Below are 27,376 nucleotides of genomic sequence, written 5' to 3'. Positions count from 1 at the left end.
GACGTAGGTGTCCGCGGCGCCCGGTGCGGTGCCTGCGCTCGCGGGGCAACATGGCGTCGGTGCGGGAGAGCGACACTTCGCTGTGGCTGCACAACAAGCTGGGCTCGCCCGACGAGCTGTGGACGCCCTCCAGCATCGTGTCGCTGCTCACCAAGGACGTGATACGCAACATCCAGGAGTGCTTCCACGCGCTCTCGTCGCCGGTGAAGCTCAAGCTGCTGCTCGGGGTGCTGCACCTGCCGCGCCGCACCGTGGACGAGGCAAGGCGCGGGCCGCGCGCCCGCGGCGCTCATTGGGCGCGCGGCGGTCACGTGGGCGCGCGCACTCGCCTCTCATTGGTTAGAGTTGTGGTGGTGGCGGTGTAGTGATGGTAGTGGTGGTGGTGGCGGTGTAGTGATGGTTAGAGTTGTGGTGGTGGTGGTGTAGTGATGGTTAGAGTGGTGGCGGTGTAGTGATGGTTAGAGTGGTGGTGGTGGCGGTGTAGTGATGGTTAGAGTTGTGGTGGTGGCGGTGTAGTGATGGTTAGAGTGGTGGTGGCGGTGTAGTGATGGTTAGAGTTGTGGTGGTGGCGGTGTAGTGATGGTTAGAGTTGTGGTGGTGGCGGTGTAGTGATGGTAGTGGTGGTGAGAGGAGGTAGTGGTGGTGATGAGAGTTGTGGTGGTGGTGTAGTGGTGGTGGTGGTGTAGTGGTGATTAGGGAGGTAGTGGTGGTGATGGTAGTGGTGATGAGGGGAGGTAGTGGTGGTGATGGTAGTGGTGGTGATGGTAGTGGTGGTGATGGTAGTGGTGATGAGGGGAGGTAGTGGTGGTGATGAGAGTTGTGGTGGTGGTGGTGGTGTAGTGATGGTAGTGGTGATGAGGGGAGGTAGTGGTGGTGATGAGAGTTGTGGTGGTGGTGTAGTGATGGTAGTGGTGATGAGGGGAGGTAGTGGTGGTGATGAGAGTTGTGGTGGTGGTGTAGTGATGGTAGTGGTGATGAGGGGAGGTAGTGGTGGTGATGAGAGTTGTGGTGGTGGTGGTGGTGGTGTAGTGATGGTAGTGGTGATGAGGGGAGGTAGTGGTGGTGATGAGAGTTGTGGTGGTGGTGGCGGTGTAGTGATGGTAATGGTGATGAGGGGAGGTAGTGGTAATGAGGGGAGGTAGTGGTGATGGGAGTGGTGGTGATAGGATTAGGTAAGTGATAGTGATGGGAGGAAGTGATGGAAGTGGTGATGATGGGGGGTGATGTTGGTGGGAGTGGTGGTGATGATAGAAAGTGTGTAGTGGTGGTCGTGGTTGATAGTAGTGGTGATTCTGGGAGTGGTGGTTTTGGGAATGGTGATGGAGATAGGAATTGTAATGATAACAGTGGTCATGCTAGGAAGTGGTGGTGGTAATAGGGATGGTTGTAGCGATTATGATCATTTTGCGCCCAGTGTTTGGACGATATCTGATTTGACAATTAAACAGTACATGGTAATGTGATGTCCAGTGGCAGTACTGAGATTACAGATATACCATCACCCATAACTACAGGCTATCCATTTGACTTATCAGGTGCGAGCTTATACAAAAACCGCATCCGCTGTCTAAACAAATATTAATAACGGATCCTCTGGACATTTGCCGGCAGCATCTCTGACATTCACAACATCGCTCTCACAGCCCTCAACTGGCTCAACAACATCCAACATCGACATCGCCCAGCCCTACAAGAGAAGAATTAATAGCCGATTGTACACTTCCCTAAAGCTCATTGCGAAGGATTAATGAATGCCCATCCATCAGTCAATGCTGACAGATGCTTCATCACACTATGAGGTCTCATCGAGTCTTGAGTGTCGGTTTATTCTAGCGATTTGCAGTGCGAGGTGTTGCACTCAGCTTCCAGCTTTGCTTTTGGCAGTCCGCCTCAACAAGCTGCATAAATGACCTCTGCCAACAGATGTTCATCTGACGTGCTCTGATGGTGGACTTGGGGTGCCTTGTTGCTGCTGATGTTGGCCGCCAGTCACTATTGGCTGTGCAAGACCTGCTTGAAGATCCTGAAGTCCCGTATCTTGGCATGCCTGTCCGACTTCATACACGTGTCTCATTGCTGGGTGGACCGCTGTATGGTAGAACTTCTGTGTTTGGTAAATGATCCTGCCAGTGTGTACCCAGTGTTTGGTGCTGTCGGTGCTGGTGTACTTGTTCAGGCTGTCTGATATTGTCGCTGTATATAGTCCAGGACTGCAGCGTAAAGTAATAAGCTTAACAACTCTGTACACCACAATATTCCCTGAGAAACCAACACTCACTCATTCCAGCCTCTCTTTTTTCAACGTTCCAAGGATGAGCTTTGTAAATGTGGAGTAAGTCTTGTCATTGCCTCCTCGTGACCTGTAAAGGGTGCTGCCAAGACGGGGTGACTTGTCTACCACCTTGATTTTGCTGCCATGAACAGTGGTGTGAGGTCGACTGTAGTAAGGCTGGTTTTGGTATGATTGGATCAAGTTCAGGATGCTGTTGGTGAGACCATATTGCTTGGATGCTCTGAAAAGTGATTGAGCAGATCCTGTAGAGCTTCTTCTAAGTTTGCAAAAATGCTGCAATCGTCATCATCATATAGGAGCTCTGATGATGATGATGACTTGCACACAAACTACAGGGGAATAGCTTGTTGCACACTGCAGTGCCATTTCGAGTGCATATTCTGTATTGTGTGTGGTACGAGCTACATGGTAATAGTGAATGCACGACCTGGGTGGCGATGCGAACTGTCAGTGAAACACTCACCCAGGCGTCTTCTATACAGTCGTGACGACGGGCAGACCGGCGTCCCCGATGATTGCTCTTGTGAATGGGTCAGTTAAACTATCCATTTGCCTGGGTACCGCAGTGAGCCGTGAATTATGAAATTAAATTCGGGGGAATGTTTATGAGCGGTGATTTGTAAGTGGTTGTAACTTCGTTACGTTTATCCACACCTTACCAAGAGAAATAGATGTGTGGGTAAACACGGATAACAGGATCTGCAATGGCCGAGCAGCGCTGTAGAGTGCAGCACACCTCAACCACATCAATCGAGCACCAACCGGAATGCCCCCTTGTGCTGCTCTCCCTTGTGCTCCGTACACAGGCTGCACACTTGATGCTTTTTTCACGAGCTTGTACGCATGCTTGGAGATGTTTTTTTGCCAGACAATGGTGAATGAAAGCAGATTAAAATATGGGACCAGAAGATGTTTTGGATGTGGGTCAACCTCACGATGTGCTATGAGCTGTAGGATATAAACTCTTCTCAGCTGTGGAAAGTCGGTGCATTACCCTCTCGATATTTTTTCCTGCCCTGGTTGCACTTTATGGAAAATAAAATGCACATTTTCATTGTAAAATGTATATATTCATTAATATTATATTGGTACTTTAAGCTAATTGTGTCTATTGTTCATACTTGTTAATATATCATGGTACTTGTGAACTTTGTAAGATGCAAATGTTGACCAATGTGAGCGTTTGTGTCATTTGGAATTTCCCACATTGCAAGGTCTGGCAGAGGTAATGTGATTCTTACACGTGAAGCCTTTAACACCACTGTTGAAACCTTGTAGATGAAGAGTGCCCTGGGAATCATTCTGACGCTGGCCCGGAGCGACCCGGACCTGTGGGTTCAGATGATCGCCGATGTCGTGAGGACATTCCCGGATTCTGGAACGCTCAACCTCGAGCTGGAGGAGCAGAATTCCAACGCGCAGAGTGTCCTGGGGGACCTCAAAGAGAAAGGTTTGTCTGATGCAGAGGCATCGCACTGCACATGGTGCGTTACGAGAGGAATGATGGAAAACCTGCAGAACCTCATTCGAGCGACATCAGATGCCACCGTTTCACCAACTTTTTGTGGAGTGGTGGAATGGTTTCTTGAAAATTAAGTGGCAGATACGTTTTCTAGTACTGCATTCATCGAAATGCATTGACTCCTTTTTTGGATGCATTACATGTGCCTGGTACTCTAATGGCAGGGCAGCTTATATAACTTTAATAACTTTTTCGTTGAGATTCCTTTCCGGCCTTGCCCAGATCCAGCAGACCTCTTGTATGAACATAACAGGGCTTCCATTCTTCATATGCATATATCACTCACAATCAGAATCTTTATTTATCCTGGAGAAATTTAACGAACCATGAATCCCTTTTTCACAAATTTCCAGTAGGGGCAGGTCAGAAAGTTACAATGACTTGCGAATAATCGTGACATCAGGTATTTATTTGGCTCTGAATCTTTTAATGCTTGGATAATTTGAGCACTCGTACAGTCTTCAGAATTCCAAAATGTCCTGCTTTACATTCCAAACCTGGCTTGCAAACACATGGAAACAATGAAACAACATTTCAATCAATTAAACTTAAATTTCTAATGGGAGCTGCACCAGCCCTTGACTGAACATGACACGGCGCTGCCGAAGTGTTGCCGAAGTGTTGCCATTAGAGTGTCGCTATGCATAGTGCATCCATTACGAGCGTACTGTTGAATTCCAGATTTCAAATTGCCAGATGCTGTAATGACATCGAGGGTTTCCTTTATACGCACGTCGCAGCTCCCTCAGCTCTGTTCCCTGTGAAGGCAGTGCAGAGACTTCCTCTACACGACCCCATTCTGGCCGCCGCTACTTTGGCGACGGCAAGGAGCTGCGGGCGCGAGGGTGAGCTTGGCTTTAACAGTGCCGCGCGCCTCTGCTGTGCCGCAGTGGTGGACTGCGACGCCTCCACGATGCTGCCCCTCGAGTGCCAGTTCCTCAACAAGAGCGCGCTCACCACGCTGGTGGGGCCGCTCGCACCTCCCGCCAAGCACTTCCAGCTGCGCCGCAAGCCCAAGAGTGCCACGCTGAGGGCAGAGCTCCTGCAGAAATGTGAGCCCCGATGGTGATGTGCGGTGCATCCACCCTCTGTGTGCTGCAGCGCTTGGGAGTGATTCCTGCTCATGGCCAACACCAGTGACGGTTATTTTAACCAGTCCTGGGCCTCCCCTAGGTAGGCTCAGGCTCTAAATTTACAATCTGAGTACGACGTTTCGCCAGTAATTACAACTCGCTTCATCGGGTGATGGGTTTTAACGACACATTTATATATTTACGCGATCTAACCCAAAAAACCTCTTATGGATGATATTGGTCGCGAAAGCCTACGTGTGTTAAACTTGCATTATATCATTCTGAATGGCTGTGTCAGTATTATATTGACAGCTAAAGTAGGAGTAGTTGGATGTTTGTTTGCTTTGTTGTATATGTTGGTTATCAAAATTTGTTATGTTGTATGCGTGCGTGGGTGAAATTATTATGTTGTATATGTGGGTTATGAATATTCAGTGAAAATAATAATAATTAAATGAAATTTGGCCAAATGTGTAATTATCCGGAAATATGTTAATTTATGTAATTATGCACATTTTAATTATGCCAATTCGAGAGGTAATCGTATTAATTGTGCGAGTGGGTGTAATTATCATAATGCAAGTCGTTATGATAACCAGACCCCGCCTCGGTGACGAGGGTGGGTTATCGATCGGAATAAGGCAATTAATCGTATGCAGTTATGCAGGTGTGGTGTAAGTATGCAAGATTAACTTAGATTAACTCGGCATCGTTGTCTAGGTTCGTCTCATTCTCGCTTTAACATTCCCAGAGTGTGTATTCGTGGTTATATTTTAGGTCCCCGGTTCACCCCGTTATCGCTTTAACATTTACTGAGTATGTATTAGTGTGTTTATTAAGGTCACCAAGTTCAGATCTCAACGCAGAAGCAGATCTTATGCATAGATTTCAGGAAAGAATCACACAACCACTTCTGTATTGATCAATTTATTACTAATTCAACCTTAACTATGATATAGTATGCGAACTCTCAATCCCGGAACGTCAACACGGCATCATACAGTAAAACATGCAAATACTATGCTAAGAAAACCTTAACGTTAATGAATGATTATACTCAATATTGTTCACGCAGTACCGCACTCCTTATTGATCATACGCAACCCTTATCACGTTGTTAGCACCTTGGGTCACGGGACAGTTGAATATTTTGTAGAGGATGCGAGTACGTGCGGCGATTATGACTGAAAGATACTTGAAAGATTATACGGCGATAAAAAAAACACAATCAAAAACAGTTATTATTCTTAAAGGCACCAATCTCAACAGATACATCGGCAGGTTATCTGACAACAGAACGGCTCGGAGTAAGGGCCTGCGACGGTGCTCCTTTTCCGAAGATCGTTATCTTATACCAAGTTTACTAATTGGGGACCAGATCACCTGATAAGGATCCGGTGGGCCACCACTCCCCACGTGAGCGTGGCTCGGCGGAAGGAGGTGCCAAGAATCAGTTCGTATTGATGGATCTGTTGGGAATTTATGCGATTAAGAGTACAGCCCACTAAATATTAAAGATAAAAATTACGAATACTCTTATAAACGACGGATGGCCATCACTCGGTCTCGTTGTGATGCCTTCCCAGCCACGGATGGCTTATGGGTTCGAGTGTGTTTGAGTGGTAAGAGTTGTCTTGAATAGTCAGTGTTCGGAGTCGATTCTTTATGTCAAACAGACGCCTGGTGGTCGTGTGGTGAGGGGGCGGTGCGCGTCATACGTATCAGTCGCTCCCCTGTCGGATGGCTGTTGATACGCTGTCGCAGTTCGGAACCCGGTCGGTAGGTGGCGCCCACAACTCGCTCGTAGCGTGCAGCTCTGGGTTGTCGCCGAACCGCGATGCTCACCACTCCGGTGGCAGCAGAGACCTCCGATTCGGCAGAGGTTGACGAGCTGAAGATGAGTCGAGCCGACCCGCTGGTCGCAGCTCGCTCCTGAGCCGACCCTCCCGGTCGAGCTCCTGAGTCGACCCGCTGGTCGCACTCCTGAGTCGACCCGCTGGTCGCACTCCTGAGTCGACCCTCTGGTCGCACTCCTGAGTCGACCCTCTGGTCGCACTCCTGAGTCGACCCTCTGGTCGCACTCGTTCCTGAGCCAACCCACTGGTCGCACTCCTGAGTGGACCCGCTGGTCGCACTCGCTCCTGAGTCGACCCTCCCGTCGCACTCGTTTCCAATGCTCAGGATCCGTTCCTTTATGCCGAAAAATCCCCCTGGATCCCGCCCACAAGGCGGGGCTTCTTCCGATTTTTGCTGTGTCAGGATCTGTCCGTAGGCAGGTGTGTCCATGTGTGTGTCCGTACGTCCGTGTGTCCTTGTGTGCATCACTCACGGTATATTCCGTTGTCACACTCCCTCCATAAAACCCACGAGCAAACAATCAGATGTTACAAATTGCCTCGAAGTCGTCTCTCTGTCTGGGTGCAATATTATCTCTTGTCTGGCCTTCTTCATGAACCCAAAACACAGACGTTACAAATCGTCTCATAGGCGTCTTTGTTCGTGTTGCACAACCTGGAGGGAGGGGCAACACCCTCTCCGACCCGGCGCACAAAGAAATGGTTAAAAAGTTTTAAGTTAACATTTGTCCCTTACTATTTCACAGTTATGATTCTGTATGTAACCTAAGGTCTGTCGTTTCCCATCGTGGTGCTTGACTCAAGTGGAGGTGTTTCCCCGAGCGTATACACACTCCTATCCCGCGCTGCGGGGATACAAAGACGGCCGGGATCTCCCTTTCTCTCCGACCCTGGGTTTAACATCGTTTTTTTTATTATGTATTCATATTCGACCTGGTGGTGATTCATCCCGTTATCCTGGCTTTTCCATAAGTTTTACTTTGTCTTTTCATGCATATGCTTATTACTATTACTTTATTTCCGATATCTTAGGTTAAGGGGTAAGTTTCTTGATCCTAGGAATTCGTATTCCTTGGTGCCTGCATGGTTATATAAGCGGAATATAGTTTACGGTGAATAGCGTTAACATTGATGTTATGTGCGATATTATGTATTGTGATGTCTTTAACTTAACTTGTTTGTCAGAGCTTTACTGACACGAAGTTGCATTTCATAGCCCCGCAGTCTTTGCCCCACCCTATCTCTGCTCGCCGTTGTTGTTGCCGTCCAGCTGCCGTTAATTCAAGGCCTCATTAATTTCTGTCACTCCTGAGTAGGTGAGGGCGGTTGAACCTTGGAGTCAGTTCTGGTTTTTGTCTGCCTGCTTCTTCTTGTGTCCCCTGACCCCGGGAGTTATTATTCTACTTTATGGCCTGTCGAAGCCCCACTCGCTGTTGCTGGGCTGGTGTTGTTCCCGGCTTTTTGCTTACGTTTGCAGTTCGCCGTGCTCTTAATTTCCTTCCCTCGTCAACCTTATATCGACTATTCGCTCCTGTCTGGGTGCGATTCAATTTTGACTTAGGAAGGTTCTGATTGTCATATGCTTCGGGTCGAGTTGTATAGAAAGTATTAAAGTATGGAAATAACATTTCATATTGACTTAATAATGGTGATGGTTCAGTAGGCGTAACTTGTGGCCTGGTTTAATTGGAGTGGGTGTGAATATCAATAACTTTAGCCTACCCTGTTGTTAAATTCCGACTTTAACGTTACTTTAATAGCAATACAGAATAATTGAGCTTTTTGTCTTAACTAGGCGAATGCGAACTTCTGGTGACCCCCGCAGACTTGTTATTCAGCTGGGTCTTGCCCGCCTTGAGAGATATACAACACTCTTTTAAATCAGCTCTCTCCCCTGTCCAACCTTCTGCTCTGGGAGTGTTATTCTTAATTTCAGGTCCAAGGCCCCCTCACGTTCAGACGCGCAGGGTTGTTTACATCAGCTCCCCCCCTGTGCACACAGCCTTGAGCTGACCCACTTATCTTTATCTTTGTTTCCTCAGCTGCATGTTCTAACTAGCTCGGAATCCCTGAACACACAATCAGTGATGATTCCTGGCTTTCTGTGGTTGTGATGTAGACAAAGGCGCCTCTGTTTCTTCCATTGCCTTTGAGTCGACACTGCCCTATTATTTGCCCATGTGCTGAGGTCATAGAATTCGTTTTGACTTCAGTAATATTAACATTCAGTATTGGATTAGCAAATGGCAATGGTTCATTGATGTAGCTCGCAGCCTGGTCTCCAATTTGAGCGAGCGCGAGGATCGATAATTTAGCCTACTCTGTTGTTGAATTTCGAATTTTGACGTTACTTTAAAACCATGCAGGATGGTTGGGCTTTTTGCCTTAACTATGTCTGGCTGACACTCCCACTGTCTCTGCCGCCTGCACGGGTGACATGTGCCCGTTCATCAGGCCTTATCTTTCCTTGAAGCAAGGTTGCAAATTCTGCCATCCTAGCCCTCCTCCAGTTCATTACTTAACAACACCTGGTGTTTGCAGTTTGGTGCGCTTTGGTGTGTTTCACTCATTAAAAAAAACAAGTAAAAAGATAATATATAAAAATCTCATCAAATATGATTAATCTCAGTTTTGGAAGAAGGGTTAGGATACAACAGCTTTAAATTTGTTACTGGTGTTTTTTTATGGCATTCTTGATGGCTGAATTGTATAGTAAATATAAAATTTAAACATGAATTGGATTTTAAAGATAACAAACTGATTTTAAAGTTTTGGGAACCTTTTTTTATGAAATAATTTTTTACATTGCTACATCTCATGCTCTGTTGCGTTCTTATACTTTTATTCGGTTTTGCTTATTAAGAGAGTTGCATCAGTTGGTGTAAAATCGAGGTGTAAGAGTTGACTACACCTGGCGAGCCGACAAATTGTGACGATTCAAGTTGTGTGGTCTGTTCAAGATATTGATATGGTAACTACCTTGCCTGGTATACAGGAGGTCGTGAGTTTGATCCCAACCCTGATGCCTGTATATTTGGAGTTTGCATGTTCTCCCCGCGGTTGCCTGGATTGTTCACTGGGTCCTCCGCTTTTCCCCTCGCGTTTAGAAACGTGCATTTAGAGTGTTTGGCTGCGACTATAAATGTCCACATGATCGGCGACTTCGTTGAGCTATTATTTGTGGCCAGGCCACTTCTGAAAAAGAGCTATATAGCTCGGTGGGCCTTACCTGGTAAAATAAAAATAGTTGATGTTATCCCAATTCATACAACACATTCCTTTTAAGAAACATTGATTCCCACATACGCGATTCAATCTACATATCATGAGCTTAATAATCATTGTTAATGGATGAGTCGATGTAAAGATGAGCTGTTGTCGATTTGGCCATAATGTTGTTTGACGGTGTTTATTTCACAGCTACGGAAACGGCACAACAGCTGAAGAAGACTTCAGGAATCCCCTTCCATGCCAAAGGGAGGGGCCTTGTGAAGAAGATTGACACCACCAGTGAGTCGTTGCTTCGCCCATTATTCAACTATGCATCACCTCGACGCATTCGTTAAATCTTAAGTTTGGTGTTAACGTTTACATTAACGACGTTCGCAAGCCAGCCCGGAATTTTCTTGGGCAGTTTTTAGTGATTTAAACCTCCTATAAATCCCATGAATTCGAAAACATTTGCTTTCACCAACAAGTGAATGAAGTCCCTGGACACCCTTGCAATTATCCAGGTGAATAATTTTTGTATTCAAATATGGCAATTGATTAGTCAAGCGTCTACATGTAACCACATGCCAAAGGTAAACATATACGGTAATATCTCGCCGGATGTGGGGGTTATGTTCCTAGAAAATGCCGTGTTGGGCAAAATTGCGTTTGGAAAATAATAGACCTCGTGGGAAAAATAGGTTTGTGTTCCTGGGTCGGAAATTATCATCCACTCCCTCTTTGCTGAACTAATTCTACGTGATGTGTGGTGGTCATTATTCATACCTGACAGTTTGTGGTGGTGGTCGTGGTTCACACCTGACCCGTGTGGTGGTGGTGCTAGTTGTTGCTCACACCTGACCATGTGTGGTGGTGGTTGTGGTTCACACCTGACCGCGTGGTGGTGGTGCTGGTTGTTGCTCACACCTGACAGTTTGTGGTGGTGGTTGTTGCTCACACCTGACCATGTGTGGTGGTGGTTGTGGTTCACACCTGACCGTGTGGTGGTGGTGGTGGTGCTGGTTGTTGCTCACACCTGACAGTTTGTGGTGGTGGTTGTGGTTCACACCTGACCGCGTGGTGGTGGTTGTTGTGCAGCGCCACTGAAAGGAATTCCCAAGCAGGCGCCGTTCCGCAGCCCCAGCGCCTCCCCCGGCTTCGGCTCCCCCGGCACACGCACGCCCCTTTCGGCGCGCACGCCACTCCGCAAGGAACGCGGGGTCAAGGTGAGGCCCGGCGGCCCGGCTCCACGATCGCCGCGAACACTGCCCTCGCTGCTTTACCACGGTGGCTGCACCGTGCAGCACGAAACGCGATAGCGTGCGCCCCGGAGAGGCCCCATGATATTTCACCCTGGGATAACGGCGTGGGATACCAAACACAACACGGGAATATTTGGTTTTGTAACATTGCGGGTCCATTGTCGGTGTCGATGTACAAATCGTGTGACTTGCTGCTGATTAATGAGGAATGTTCTGAAGTTTTTGGGAAATCTCGAACTGTGCCGAGTGGTGACCTGAACCTGTGAACATGAATGGTTCTATGTGAATGTGTAGAGGGGTGCCATGTGCAGCATCTGCCCTGCATGTCCGCATGTACTTGCCCGTGTGAGTGCTCATGTGTGTGGCTGTGTGGGGAGTGTTTGTTTAGTGATTAGCGCACTGCGCTACAAATCCGGTGAACAGTTAAATGTCTGCTCACGACCAATAACAGAGTCCAATATTTGAACTGGTCCCGGGCCTCCCCTCGTGTGCCATACAGGCATTCATAGTGTTGTATATACTGTGTTGTGAAAAAGAATAAAATAAATGAAAACTGTGGGAATTTATGAAATTATGCAAATGATAAAAAATGTATCAAATAATTTAACGTGTTTCATGTTAATTGATGTTTATTGAGTGCAAGTGTAATGTGATCAATCATATGTGTGTAAAATATTACGTGAAAATGTATGTATATGGTCGATGTGTGTGTATATAGGAGTATTATGAATGTGTGTGTGTTAGTTTGTATTATGATCGATAGGTGTGCGTGTAGTTACGTGTATTATCATTGGCTTTGCTTCGCTGTCTAGGGGGTGTATCTTGTGTGTGGTTATTTGTGATTGATGTGTGTGTGATGTGATGCTCGGCTTCATTGTCTAGGGGTGTATCTTATGTGTGTGACGGTGTGTGTGTGTGATGCTTAGCTTCGTTGTGTCGAGGTGTATTACCAATCATGATAATACAATGATTCTAGCTTTAACTTTTACTGATTATGATTCTCGCTTAAACATTTTCTGGTTATGATTTTAGTGGAATTGTCAGGTCTCAGGATTCGGATCTCGCTGCAGGATACAGTTCTTATAATTAATATAATTATGCATGAACTTGGGAAGGAACCACTCGGGCTCTTCTGTGTGAAGCAACTTTAATATCTATCAACACTCTAATATGCGAACACACTTATGATCGGAATTGCCACAACAGTGCTCTTGCAGATATCATACTCGTCGATGCGTCCAATTAAACCTCAATGGTTATGTTGTTAAACTGAGCAATAGAACAATCGGCTAACTCCTCATAGTAGCGCGACAATACACGACGATAGGAAAGTCCTTAAAAATGACTTCATACTGAACCGTGCTAAAGAAACATGTGTCCAAAGGCAAAAGGGGGCATCAATGAATTCATTGGTAAGATTAGATGATTAAAATAAATATTTAAAAACAATAGTGTTCATGCGAGTGTGTAGATTCGTAGCATATATGCTTATACATGTTTAGTGTGACATCAATTCATTGGTAAGATTATGCAATTAAAGAAATATCCGAAGCAATCGTGTACATGCGAGTGTGTAGGTTTGGCTAATAGATGCTTATCAAATGGCTAGTGGGACATCAATGAATTCATTGGTAAGATGATGCAATTACAAGAAATCTCAAAACAATAATATTCATATGAGTGGAGATTCGTGACGTAGATGCTTATAAATGTTTAGTGTGAATTCATTGGTAAGATTATGTGATGAAAAGAAAACGAATGACTAAAATACTTCTAAACGACCGTATTCATGCAACTTTAGGGACAGAACAATGCTGCAGAACAACACTAACACAATTTTTGTTCCTGGGTGGTAAGTGTTCTTTCGTAATTGCATATGCCTAAAATGTATAGAAAATGTCTTATTCCCCACAAACTTTCCTGTTGTGACCAGGAGAGTGATGTTTTGAAATTTCCCTATTTTCAATGAGAAAACAGGCGAATTTGTATCTTCGTTCACATAAAGTCAGAAAAAAAACATGAATCAAAATTAACATGTATTTATCCTAAAGTAATACAAAAATGACTCCAAAAGATTTAGAAGTGAGTAGTTTTTCGAGATTTATGATTATACTGTAAATCACTTTAACGAATCATCCCCCAAATTTAGTCTCCTATCATGTTCACGTTATACTGTCCTTGGTAGCGGCGTTCAAAGTCCAGTACAGGTAGTCCTCTACTTAAGATGGAGATGCGTTACGACGACCCCATCGTAAGTCGAAAATATCGTAAGTCGAAGATGGCTTCGCCTACCCAGGAGTCTTAAAGAATGGTGATAATTTAGCAAAACAGAGCAATTTTCAGTACCGTACTGTATAAACTATATACTTTATGTATTAATTAATTACAATACTGTATTGCACAGTAAAGTGTAAAGTTAAAAAACCAAGGTAAATTCTTAGCCTACCTACATGAACTGCAATTTAATAGAAAGTTTTTTCAGGAAACAATCCTATCTGCTATAAAAACTTTTAACATGCATTGAACGTATTGTATCATGGTAACCTTAAAACGAAATCGCTAAAGCTACGTATCATACATGCATTGAACGCATCGTAACGTATCATATTGGACTGTACTCACCAAGATTCTGTCCGTCGTCTGCATACTTGAACAATGTTAGGTTGCTGATGGCAATTTTGTCGTATCGCCATCGTAAGATCGAAATATCGTAAGTTGGACCATCGTAACTCGGGGACTACCTGTATATCCTGGTGGAAGCGCTCACCCTTGCTCCTCTGAGTACGCTCCCATGTTCTCCTTGAATTTATCAAGATGAGCATCAAGGATATGGACTTTGAGGGACATCCTACAGCCCATTATGCCGTAATTCTACACCAGAGTCTCAACCAGCTCCACATAGTTTTCGACCTTGTGATTGCACGGGAAGCCACGAACCACTGCGACAAAGCTGTTCCAAGCCGCATGCTCCTTACTATTGAGCTTCTTGGAGAATTCATTGCACTCTAGGATCTTCTTTATCTGTGGTCTGACGAAGACACCGGCTTTGACCTTTGCCTCAGACATCTTCGGGAAGAAGTCTTGAAGGTACTTGAAGGCTGCCGACTCCTTATCTACAGCTCTGACAAATTGTTTCATCAGGCCCAATTTGATGTGCAGTGGTGGCATCAGCACCTTCCGGGGGTCCACCAGTGGCTCCCACTTGACGTTGTACCTCCCCACAGAGAACTCTGTCCGCTGTGGCCAGTCCCGCCTGTGGTAGTGCGCCTTGGTGTCCCTGCTGTCCCAAAGGCAAAGATAGCAGGGAAACTTGGTAAAATCGCCTTGGAGACCCATCAGGAATGCCAACATTTTGAAGTTTCCGATGACCTCCCAGCCGTACTCGTCATACTTCAAGGCGTCCTGCAAGGTCTTGATGCTGTTGTTAATCCTCTTTGAGGTGCACCGAGTGAGCCAGGGGAAGAGATGGCTACTTGTGACCATTATGGAGCAGCATGGCTTTGAGGCTCCTGGATGAGCTGTCAATGAAGAGGCGCCACTCATTCTGGTTACAGGTGATTCAGATTGCCTCGAACAGATTGGTCACATTGTGGCAGAAGCAGAGCCCATCTTGACAGGTGAAGAAGCTGCAAAAAGATTGGTGACGCTTCCTCTGATCTGCAACTTGCACACTTTCATCCAACAAGTTCCACTGCTTGAGCCTAGATGTCAAAAGGTCAGCATTGGACTTGGTGAGACCAAGATCTCTGATCAAGTCGTTGAGGTCTTTTTGGTTGAGGTAGTATGGGTTTCTCTCCTCAGCTCCACCTCTGAAATTGTCATCTGGATCTACAACGTCTTCTTCCCTCTCTGACTTGCTGCTCTCTCTCCGGAGGAGTGGGTACGGGGAGCTCATGGCAGTGTGGCACCGGGGCGATGGATGAAGGAAGGTCCGGATACGTGATAGCAGGTGCATTCTTGCCAGTCTGACGTTTGGAAGGGTCCACCATGCAGAAGTAGCAGTTGCTTTCGTGGTCAGTGGGTTCCCGCCAAATTCTTAGGATAGTGAACTTTATGGCTCTCTTTTCCCCTCTGTACCATCCTACAAAAATATAGTTATTTCACCCATGACTAATATGTAAGAGATTCTCGCAACATTTTTCATGTATGATATATATTTTTTCAATGACATTGAAAATTGTAAAACATTTAAAAATGAAAAACTTTTCCAATAAAAAAAATTGTAACAAATTTTATAACATAAAATTCTGAGCAACAATTGTCCATCTTACCTTCCAGAGTTTTTTTGCGTTGCTCGCAGGTGAAATGAGGTGCCCAGGGTTTGTCTTGATCCCCGACAGGCATGCCGAAATAGGCCTCGCACATCTTAGCAAATGCTTCCACAGAGTACTTTTTCGCTCTTGTCTTGATGAATTAGCCACAGACCAAGCAAAAATGTATCTGCCGGATGCTTGCAGCCTCTTGATGTCATCCCAGAAAAATGCAGATATGTATCCACTTAGGCAGCTAAACCTAAACTGAACTGGTGGGCTTTTAAGGTCCCTGTATTTATACTACTATTTATATTACTGGAAAGTTCTAGAATGTTCTAGAAGTTACTCCAAGTTTACTTAGCACTGAATCTATCTGGAATGTTCTGGAAAATAGGTAAATTTTATAATATCACTGTTCTGGTCACAAAAGCAAAGTTTGTGGGAAATAATAATAGCCGTTTTTTGTACTTTTGAGGCACAAGCAAATAGAAAATAACACTTGCTACCCAGGAACAAAACAAATTGTTACACAGTGTAATTAATTCACCACTTTGGAATGGCAACCCTTTTCGGATCAAAAACCCCGTGGAAACATCTTATTGGTACTGATATGCGCGTTGTGTGTGTGTGTGTGGGAGGGCAGTCACCACGAGGTCCAATAATATTATTGTAGCGGGGAGTATGGTTTGAGTTGTCCACGTACTATCTCTGCTAACTGTGGTTCTGGGGTCCAGATGGCGACGAGCCGTCGTCCAGCGTTTTTCCTTGTACCGAAAATACATCAGTTCCCCATCTTTATCGCCAAGAATCCGTGCTTCTTATTCTCACGTTATGTTTTGATATATATCCTGATGTTGAAGATATAGCTAAGCTTGTAACTCTACTGCTGAACTTTTAAACTTTCCCCAGCCAGCTTGTAATGATTAACCTCCCTTTGGTGGATGTTGCTGTCTGGTGGAAGGCCCCTGGTCCCCTGTGGGGTTCTGTCTTTGTGTGTCATTTTCTTTATTTCGTGTTCTTTTATTGCTGCTTCCTCTGAGAAGCCAATTTCGGGGTTTCCCCGGTAATTTCATTAGCCCCCATTGGGCTTGCTGTTTTATATAACATTTTACTGACTTTCTTAAGCCAGCTAGTGAAGTATTAACCTCCCAGGTGTCTTTTGTGTGGTCGAGGCAGGGGGGGGGGGGATTCACCACGTGTTTGTGCCACAGCGCTAAATCCAGATCTAAAAAAACTATGACATAAAAAATAGGCAGAAGCACTCTTAATATAAGTTTTTAGGAAAAGGTACTTGTACAACAATATGTCCTTCCTATCAGAACTTGCCCTAACAGTTTGTTAAATGTTATATATGGGATCTTTTTTTGTGCCCATGTACATTCCCATCTGAGTGCTCGTGCCCACGTCTGCTCGTGACTTCGTGCGTGCCCGTGTGCAGCTGTTGGACATTTCGGAGCTGGACGCGGTGGGAGCTGGCCGCGAGGCCAAGCGGAGGAAAAAGGCCCCAGGTCGGTATTCCCAGTGCTGGGTCTCCTCGTGGCCCCTGCTCCTCTCGGGAACGTTTGTCCACCGCCGGACGATGGCTTTCCCGCACGCCGTCACAAACTCTCGCCATCCCATGATGACAATTCGTTTCACTCCCTAACATTAACTGATTTCGTTGAAATATCTCCACAGTGGTCAAGCTTCGTGCTTGACCTTCGGCCGTCCATTATCGTCGCGTATCCTACCCCGGCACACTGAATACGATGTGCGCGCCGGCTTGTGCGTTGTGATTCTGCTCTGGCAGAGGCGGAGCAGGGGGAGAAGGCGGCTAAGGATGAGGCGGCCGTGAACCCCGTGACCCCAGACTACGCCGCTGGACTTGTATCAACTCCGGTACTCACCCTGCTCACACCGCATTCGCACTACACTCATTCACACCCTACTAACTCCCAACTCACTCACTCCACTCACACCGTACTCACACTTCTCTCGCTCACCGCACTCACACCCGATTGCACACAAACGCCACTCGCTCACACTGCACTCACCCACTCACACCACACTCACCCACTCACTGCACTCACTCCCCAGTCACTCACACCTCAGTCACTCACACCTCAATCACACCGCACTCGCGCCACTCACTCACACCCCATTCACGCCACACACACACCGCACTCGCACACCACTTACGCCCCACTCACTCACACCCCAGTCACTCACACCCCACTCACACCGCACTCGCCCCACTCACCCACTCACACTGCACTCACACCCCACTCACTCACACCCCACTCGCTCGCACCCCACTCGCTCGCACCCCACTCGCTCGCACCCCACTCGCTCGCACCCCACTCGCTCGCACCACACCACTCGCACCACACCACTCGCACCACACCACTCGCACCACACCACTCGCACCACACCACTCGCACCACACCACTCGCACCACACCACTCGCACCACACCACTCGCACCACACCACTCGCACCACACCACTCGCACCACACCACTCACACCCCAGTCATTCACACCCCACTCACACCGCACTCGCCCCACTCACCCACTCACACTGCACTCACACCCCACTCACTAACACCCCACTCGCTCGCACCCCACTCGCTCGCACTCCACTCGCTCGCACCCCACTCGCTCGCACCCCACTCGCTCGCACCCCACTCGCTCGCACCCCACTCGCTCGCACCCCACTCGCTCGCACCCCACTCGCTCGCACCCCACTCGCTCGCACCCCACTCGCTCGCACCCCACTCGCTCGCACCCCACTCGCTCGCACCCCACTCGCTCGCACCCCACTCGCTCGCACCCCACTCGCTCGCACCCCACTCGCTCGCACCCCACTCGCTTGCACCACACCACTCTCACCACACCACTCTCACCACACCACTCGCACCACACCACTCGCACCACACCACTCGCACCACACCACTCGCACCACACCACTCGCACCACTCGCACCACACCACTCGCACCCCACTCACTAACACCCCACTCACCAACACCCCACTCACCAACACCCCACTCACTAACACCCCACTCACTAACACCCCACTCACTAACACCCCACTCACTAACACCCCACTCACTAACACCCCACTCACTAACACCCCACTCACTAACACCCCACTCACTAACACCCCACTCACTAACACCATACACACTCGCACCATACTCGCTAACCACATACACGACTCGCAACTACAACCCAACTCGCATGCTGTGGCCACTTGACTTGAAGGGTTATGAGTATAAAAAATGATTAAAATGGCAATAAAAGCAAAGGGTTGTTTATGCAAGTGCAATGTGTGATGCAACGTCTGCCCGTGTGTGAACTGCCTCCTCTGTTGTTGAGTAACGTAGCAGCGCGAAAGGTGACGCCTACCGCCCCTCTGTCTTGCAGAAACTGGGAGCACTGAGCAATGACAGCTCGATGCCTTCCACCAGCTACCTGCCGGCCACACCCAGCATGATCCCTTCCTCGTCCTACAACCCCAGCACAGACGCCCCCTCTGGTGAGAGAAACTCGCCCCCCGCCCCCACCCTGTCGCACAGCTGCATGCAAAGATTGCTTCTGTTGCGATTTCCCTGGTCCGTTCCATCGGAGATATTATCGATTAAAAACATGCTATGCAAATTACACGCGTTAGGCCTATCCACCCTGTTAATGGCTGCAGTGAATTGCCACCCAGATGAATTCAATGCATCCTTGTTTGTGGAATGTAATGTGAACCTCAGCATTATACATAATCTCAGGCTGGATTGACATCTTGACCAAACAGCCCGAACACACAAACCTGGACATTTTGCTCCATCATTGTCAATGGACACATTTTCTTCTTAAAATCATACTTAAAAGCGGCAGTAAACTTGCATGCTCGCTCATACCAGCAATAGCGAAACTGCCCGACTGTATATCGTGGTGAAGGTCCGCATGGAAGCACCGCTCGGCGTGTATGTTGCGGCTCACAGGCGCCAGTGGGGCAGCGGCCATCCGCGACGCCCTGCAGTCGAACCGCACCCCCGAGGAGCCCCCCAGCTCCCCGACCGTCCCCATGGTGCAGAACCCGTTCAAGCAGCAGGCGCCTCTCTACAGCAGTGCCCTGCCCTCCTCCGCGACCGCCCCCGCCGCTTCCCCGAGCCCCACCACGCCGCAGCCCACCACCCCCACCCTCGCGCAGGCCCCGGCTAGCCAGCAGCAGCCCGTGCCCGTTCCACAGCCTCCTGCCGCCACCGCCGCCACCGTCGCTCAGCAGCAGCAGACGCAGCAGACGCAGCAGAGCCAGCCTAAGAAGAACCTCTCGCTCACGGTGAGTGGCCGACTCGGAGGTGCATTCCCGAGTCCGGGCAGAGCGTTTCCCTGGTCTGGCGAGTGTTGGGCGGCGATCGTAATCGATGGCGGCACGTACAGTGGTTCTCGTCGACTTTGGAAGAAAGCGGTCTTGAATTTATATCTGACCAGTTTTGCAGAGGTTGCTCTTCATTAAATCATATTAGATTTAATCATTTTCACAATTAAAGATCTCGCCCCAAAGTTCTCACGAGCAGGATACAGACTAAGACAATTGAGGGACACTACATGGACTCATAAAAGACCACCGCAGCATCCAAGACATCTTGGTATTTTAATAACCTCATAGTTTTAAGCATTGTATCAATAATATTTAGCACCACTTGTTACAAGAAGATAAAAGAAAAACCCACTCGATCGACATAACACGCTCCACATACACGCCGTATAGGCAACATTTAGGTGTCCGAGTTTGTATGAAGTTGAGTCTGCAAGGCTCCTACATGTCCTGAAGTGAGATTATTAACTGAAAGGTATGATGTGGTGATCTAGGTATAGCAGACCTACCCGCAAGGCCAGATCTCCTATCTCTTAATGCGAATATATCTTACTTGCACAAGCAAGTGATGCCTAAGTCTCTATCTCAGCCACACGAGGTCCACAATCACCCGGTAAGGCTGCAGCTGGCCGCTACGGCCCCACCTGTGCTGATGAACGGCTGTCGTGCGTCTCTCCAGATCACAGTGCCTCTCTGTGTTCCTCCCGGTGTCACGCACGGAAATGCCTTTGTCACACTCCGTTAAACATGCACCCTTCACCTTATCCCGAATAAAATGAGCATGCACATTAATAAGGCACACTCTTTAGTAAGTATGCCATTAGCAGTGCTGCAGTTCATCATAACTCAATGAGCATAACTGCTCTTGAGTGCGCTCAATCAGTGGCTTAACGTGTATTGGGTTGGAGGCCGGAGTTGTGCACAACTACCAGCTCGACACATGTGCGAGGGGAGGGCCTCGAGGCCTGTGCGTTAACAATCATACACGTTTAAAGTAGTGAGCGGTTTGGGTCAAAGCATGCATAGAAACATACACTTTAGACGGTGAGATGTATAAACTCTCGTATTGCATCAGACAACGTTTACTTGTAGGCAGTTCTGCTCATGGGCTACGCCATTCTGCAGAGTAGCGACACAGTCTTTTTGTTTACGAGCAGAGCACTCGGAGCTTTGCGAGAGCAAAAAGCCGACTTGTGTGCTACGCAGTGCAGTTTAAATGGGAATTTTGGCCTCAACATCCCAGAATAATTTATTATGCTTTGTTCAGTACTTGTCTCAAAGCCAGGCCTTATGGTTCCTGCATTCCTCGATGACTTAACACTCAGCCAGATAGCCGGAGATGAACTCGCAAGATACGGAGTCGCCACTTATAGTTGTAAAACGCAGATGCCCAGGCCTAGTGGGCACGCCCATTCAGCAAGGAATAACAATCGGGGGTTATGGCTGCGACTTTGTAGATGACCCATCTCAACATCGGTGTGTTCCGAAACACTCTTAGACAACCATCACAATATTAAAATGGACAAGATATATATTTGCAATTGGTAGATTTATTCCATTCTTTTAAATCGGTAGTAATTAATGTCTGATTAGTAGTTATCTTAGCCGGCAGTGATATGGGCAGCCGCTGTCCGCTGGCTCTCGTGTCTGGCCCTTGGCGTTGTGTCCCCCCACCCGCAGGCCACACACCATCCCGGCCCAGAGCCTCCACGCCATTCATGCTCACAAACCACAGAAATTACTTTCACAATAAATCCCGCAGTCACTGGTACGCGAACGTTTAAAAATAAATGTAGTCGCGAGTCGGTGCCACCAGCCTGCACGGTGATCACACTAATGTAAGTTGATCGCTGGCCCCAGGTAGCCAAGCTTTTCTACTCATGGCTTTGTTTGCACCACTGCCGAAAAGCAGATTGGAGCCATGCAGGGCAGCCCAACACTTCTCCTTGTCCCGAAGCTTCAGGGGCCGTGCGACTGGAGTCAAACGCTTCTCACTGTATCGGAGGGACTGATTAGGGGTATCGCTGAAAAATGTGTACGGCTAGGTCAGGGGTCGGCAACCTACGGCTCCGGAGCCGCATGCGGCTCTTTACGGGCTGCTTCTTGACGATATGTACGTATGTACAGTATGTACTCAGATGCATTGCGGCTCTTGAAATACTGAATTTTGTACCGAATTGGAAAGAAATGGCTCTTCTTGTTATTTTGGTTGCCGACCCCTGGGCTAGGTTCTCAATATTTTCTTTCCTGTCGTATACATGCTGAATACTTCTGCATGTTTTGTATTCATTCTCTGTCTTTGTTGGTGTTATGCTACAGAGAGAACAGATGTATGCTGCGCAAGAGATGTTTAAAACTGCAAACAAAGTTACAAGGCCAGAGAAGGCCTTGATCTTGGGATTCATGGCCGGATCCAGAGGTGAGTGGTGCTCCTGCCTGGGTTCACGCCGAGTGTGAATGTATTGATGTTGAACTTTCGCACCAGACATAGCCAACTGCTTATCAGAGGTAGAGCTTTTGTAGTGATAATATATTATAATATAACCAAAACTTTTGACGCAATGACCAATGCGTGGTTCCATGCCGCTACATTGCAACTTCCATCCTTTTGGAGGCCACATTTAATGTCAGCCCAGCTCTCTAGGACCTCCGGCTTACTCTAGAGCAGTGGTTTTTAACCTGGGGTGCACGCACCCCCTGGGAGTGCGAGATGACCTTTTCTGGGGGTGCGGGACATGGGAAGATTTTTTTAGAAGGTAAATCATCGAAACAAATTAAGCACGGGCACGTAAGTACAACTACTTAGTTTCATCAAACCTATGTATTTATTTACATTGTGCATTTTTTTTTACGATTGAAAACAAAAGGGGTACAAGGCTGCAGTAATGGTTAAAAACCACTATTCTAGAGAGTAGTATATCTTACAGGCACTCCCACTCTCAAAATCCACACGCCAATGCATTCCTCGCTCAAGATTTATTATTTGTAGACGTGCAGCTTGTGCTGGGTTTCGGAGTGGATGATCGCGGGGCGTGGTGGCACTGGTAGAACATGCACAGAGAGAGAGAGAAGCGTGTCTTCAGAAGGCAGTACAGCAGCCAGTTTCTTCACTGATCGTGTGGAGTCGTAGTTCTTCCACGTATTTGTGAGTTTTCTTTGAGTGTCCCAGTCTATTCCCAAATTAACCAAAGTTGTCACCAAGGTATGGGGCCAAACTTCTTTGACAGGATGCTCTTGAAAATAAGTAATTATTTTAAGTGTTTTGTTGTTGTTACACAATTAAGAAAAGATTTTGGTGCAATCACGGTCACGTGCATGGTAATGCTCAATCTGGGTTATAATCGATAATTCATTCAAAAAGAAGTGAAAATGTGTTCTCATCGATTAAGGGGAATACTTAACAGGCAAGTCGGAGTGAAAACATTGCCAATGATTGCATTCTGTGCAGCAACTCTCAATGCAGCTTTGTGCCAGTCAGCCGCGCTCGTCTCGCAGCGGCAACACTCACAAGCATCGTCATTGCATGTATTTAGCGTCCGCGCTGCAGGGTCGCGCGTGTGTGTGACCACTGGCACGTGGCGTCCCGTGTGTTTTTGCGCGCAGAAAACCCGTGCCCCGACCAGGGCGACATCATCCAGATCAAGCTGAGCGAGCACACGGAGGTGCTGCCCAAGGCCGACGGCACCGGCAGCACCACCATGCTGGTGGACACCGTGTTTGAGATGAACTACGCCACGGGCCAGTGGACGCGCCTCAAGAAGTACAAGCCCATCACCAACACCTCCTGAGGCGGCGGCGACGCGCGCTCGTGGAGAGTTGTGCTCCTGGTGACGGGCCCCGTGCTAAACCTCGCCGTGCCCCGTAACGCGGGACTGCCGTTTCTCCTGCACCGGGCACAACATGAGACGAACGCGTTGTGTAAATTGCTTTAGTTTCCTCACGCTGTCGGAACAATAACACGAGACTTGACTGATTTTATAAATGTAGACTTCCTAAGAGGAGGGGGAGCGTCTTGACCAGTGTAGTCCAGTGGTCAGATGTGAGCCCTTGTAGCAGCACTGCCCTGTATCACATGCGATTGCTCTCGGACTCTAATTCTGATCGGACTAGCAGTCGCAACTGCACACGTCATTTCACTTACCGAAAATGTACTCGCGCAAGATGGTAAATAAGTGAATATGCCTTTGCCTTATTAGTTTTCTAAAATGGAAATGTGGTGATGTTAATAGTGCCGTCATATTTTGTAAAACGCCATTGGCAATGCCCTGTGTCCTTTCCCTGAATATTGTTTTGATTTGTTAATCCCGTCAAAGCTTAACAATACACATGGTCTCTGTTTGGATTTCTTTTACAATGAACGTGTGTAATGCTGCTGACCTCCCGACGTGTGTATGGCCGTGGTTTCGTTACATGTTGTTGAACATTGCTAAACTGTGACGTGTTTGTCGAAGAGGTGTCCTTAGTTGATATTTTTCAGATTGTTTCGATGGTTGATATTTACCTCGGAGAATCTCTGGTATTTAAAACAACGTCAAACTTCGGTTTAAAGGACCTTTTTGCATTTTTCTTCGACGCACCCTTGTGCCGACGGTCGCCCCGTTGCCCACGAGCGCTCGGGCGCGGGTTCCCTGCCGGCGTTCGCCGTGGCGACGGCGCCGATCTCTCCGAGAGAGGGGCACCCACGGGCGATGATGCACGCATTCGCTCGAGACCGCACGGACGCACCTGTGCGGACGGACGCGTGGTTTGTCGAGTGTCGCTCTGAAGCAGAAGCGCTCTTGAGACGGGCAACGCTGAATGAAAAGCCAAACCAAATCCTGAAAAAATGTTCAGTCGTTGGTAGCTTCACTTATCACAGCCCGACGCACTTGCAGGTCAAGGCCCGGGATTCAAACCCAGCCATTCGGCTCTCCTGGCTTGGTGCTGTGGTGCGCAGGCATTAGCATACAACTATATCCGTCCAGCCATCTCTAACATGGCACATTAACTTTTTCATCGACTTTAGATGAAAACCGGTTGTCCCATCTCTCAAGTCCTTACTGACCAACACCATTCAGTGGCTTGGAATACCACAAGTGAGCTGAATGAGCAATTCAACATTTGTGTAATTCCATATTAAGTACATTCCTAAGGTAGCCTGGGTGAGACCTGTGCATGCCGATACCTATTGGCTATCTCGCGTGGAGAACGAGAGGCTGGTGCTGTGTGCATGAGGGGATTTATCAAGACAGTTGGCAATTGACACTGATCACAGGCAGCAGAAGAAAGTCACCCAAGGACTAAAGCTTTAATCACGGAGAAATATAATGGCTAAATAACGTAATAAAATTATTGTGATGATGCATGTACCTGCAGGGGCATTTGAACTGCAAGGTCAGCACAGCACCGCTCTCGGCCTCTCCTGAGTTGAGGGCCTTCAACCGAATCATGATACTACTCTACCATGTTTTCCCCCCCCCGACTTTTCACAGTAAATGTACATAAAATAGCAGTGGCCTCAATTGTAGTGTGGTCAAGATAGTCTGATTTTGAGTCAAGTTAACAATATGGTAAAGTGAAATATGAAATCCTTAGTTCATGTTCCATCTCCTTTATGCCGGCGTTGTGCGTTTAGTCCCGAGGAAGGCCCCTGTTGTGGGCACAGCTGCCGGTTCGGGCGGCCACATTTGTCAGCGCTCCGAGAGTTGGTGGCAAAAACGCCAATGGCCAGACATTTCTCCTTTAAGCACGGTTGGCTACGTACGGTGTGAAAGAAGTTCAACATTGAGATGGTGGTCTGGATAAGTCGTGGTTTCAAGGGGCGTTGCACAGTTGTACGCTGCGGACTATGTTGAGGAGGAGGTGACACTTTTCTGCACTGGAAGCCCCTCTAGAATGTGGCGCAACAGCAGGCCCTGCCCATTGCTGGAGCCAATCGGCAGACTTTACTGAGGCTGTATATACAAGAGATGAGTGGAAGGCTAAATGGGACCAATAAAATATGTACATACGGCGTCGGTGGACTAAAATAACAATGATCTCACAGCTGTTGGGCAATCTCTTGGTTATCTCAAAGCATGCTTGGCTCATATTGGGTTATGTTCTCCAGAAAGCTATCCAATGTAAATACGTTGAACTTATTTCGCACCATACGTAGACAACCTTGATAATATTAGGTGTGTGCAAATGCGCAACCGTTATCGTGCGCTAATTTAAATCGGCAGTGCTGAGTACGCAAAGGTTGCCCGGGACTTGTGAACTCCTCTGATCGTGTCCCCTGTCGTGGAACTAGATATCATTTTTGGGTTTATACACGGAGCCCATTGCGCACGTGTCTAAGGTAGCAGCAATGAGTGCTTTGCCTCGCCTCTTATGAACTCTAAGCATTGTTTTTTATCCAGGTCAGGCCCACTGAGCTCTACAACTCTTTTTTAGAAGCTACCTGGCCACAACGCGCAGTGGCTTATGTGGAAATGTATAGCAGCCAAATACTCCGAACGCACATTGATTCTAAATGTGGAGGGGGAAACTGGTGTGCATGGAGAACATCCACGCGACCACGGGGAGAGGGAGAGACATGCAGAATCCAAATATACAGCAGTCGTCAAGGGTCTGGATGGAACCCACGTCCTCCTGTATACAAGGCGAGGAGGTGGTTAACGTCTTGCTACCGCGACGTCCTTGAATGTCCGCACCCAGCCACTCGGGGCACAGATACACGAGCAATTCCAAGATTGTGAGAGACAAGTACAAAATACCGATAACTACTTAAAACGTACGTAGACTTTTCCTGATTAAACTACACTTAAAATCAGTTAACACGTAGGCTTTCGCGAGAGAGAAATGAGTTTGCTCCAGCAGACCCCCCCCCCCCTTCTCTCTATTTAAGGCCTCGACAGAGGCATTGGGTCTCTGTGTGTCTATGTTGTGTGTCTCTGTGTTGTCTTTCTCTGCTTGTGTGTCTGTCTCCGTGTCTGTGTTTTGTCTCCAATATAGTTCTACTGGATGACGGTTGCTTGTGTTGCAATCGAAACGTATTCTATTTAATGTATTTTCTTTATACGTGACTACCGAAAGAACCAAAGAGTAATTCGCTGATTACTAGTCTATTATATAGCTACAATAGCCCCCCTCCGCCTCTGATCTCTGCACCTGATTGGGTTAAATGATGGCGTCACCCTGCTGCTGCTGCTCTATTTAAGACTGGGAGCAGGTGGAGGGCGTCACCATTCTGGCAAATTGCCCGATGATGCTGGATACCAGGGAAACGTCACAGTACTCAAAAATTGTAAATGTGGATTCACTCTTCAACACACCGGTGGGCTGAAGTCGTGAACTATTTGTCTTTTGTCAACGTGACACCTTTTTTTACCGATTGGCCGTGTCGAGTGGTGGAGGGTTGCGACACATTTATAAATAACGCGATCTAACCCAAAAACCTTCATTATGAATACACTTAAAATGTTGACACGCATAAGGTACGAGGATCCACGGCACCAAATCATCAATAGTATTATAATTATCCCCTGTCGTTTGGTTGCTGTGGCAACTGAGGCCATGCCGTGGTGTCGCATAGCGC

General features: G+C 47.5%; 1 protein-coding gene across 2 annotated transcripts; it reads left to right on the top strand.

Annotated features, from left to right (window-relative positions):
- LOC133345683 (negative elongation factor A-like) lies at window positions 1-24,164 on the top strand. 2 transcript variants are annotated; one of them, XM_061556650.1, is made up of 11 exons: window positions 1-260; window positions 3,572-3,743; window positions 4,706-4,867; window positions 10,165-10,254; window positions 11,053-11,180; window positions 16,908-16,977; window positions 17,259-17,347; window positions 18,873-18,984; window positions 19,442-19,779; window positions 22,138-22,237; window positions 23,422-24,164. In XM_061556650.1, the coding sequence occupies exons 1-11, from the start codon at window positions 51-53 to the stop codon at window positions 23,604-23,606; spliced, it is 1,656 nt and encodes a 551-aa protein (XP_061412634.1). In that variant the 5' UTR covers window positions 1-50; the 3' UTR covers window positions 23,607-24,164. The 2 variants fall into 2 exon arrangements, with proteins under 2 accessions (XP_061412634.1, XP_061412635.1); XM_061556651.1 differs by lacking the exon at window positions 1-260 and adding an exon at window positions 1,109-2,095.
- The last annotated feature ends 3,212 nt before the right edge of the window (window positions 24,165-27,376 follow it).

The sequence above is a fragment of the Lethenteron reissneri genome, chromosome 22 (assembly GCF_015708825.2).
Source record: "Lethenteron reissneri isolate LAM-NWPU_2019-01 chromosome 22, ASM1570882v1, whole genome shotgun sequence".
Taxonomy (NCBI): domain Eukaryota; kingdom Metazoa; phylum Chordata; class Hyperoartia; order Petromyzontiformes; family Petromyzontidae; genus Lethenteron; species Lethenteron reissneri.
Note: the sequence above shows the minus strand (reverse complement) of the source record. Positions and strands in the feature narration are given on the sequence as shown.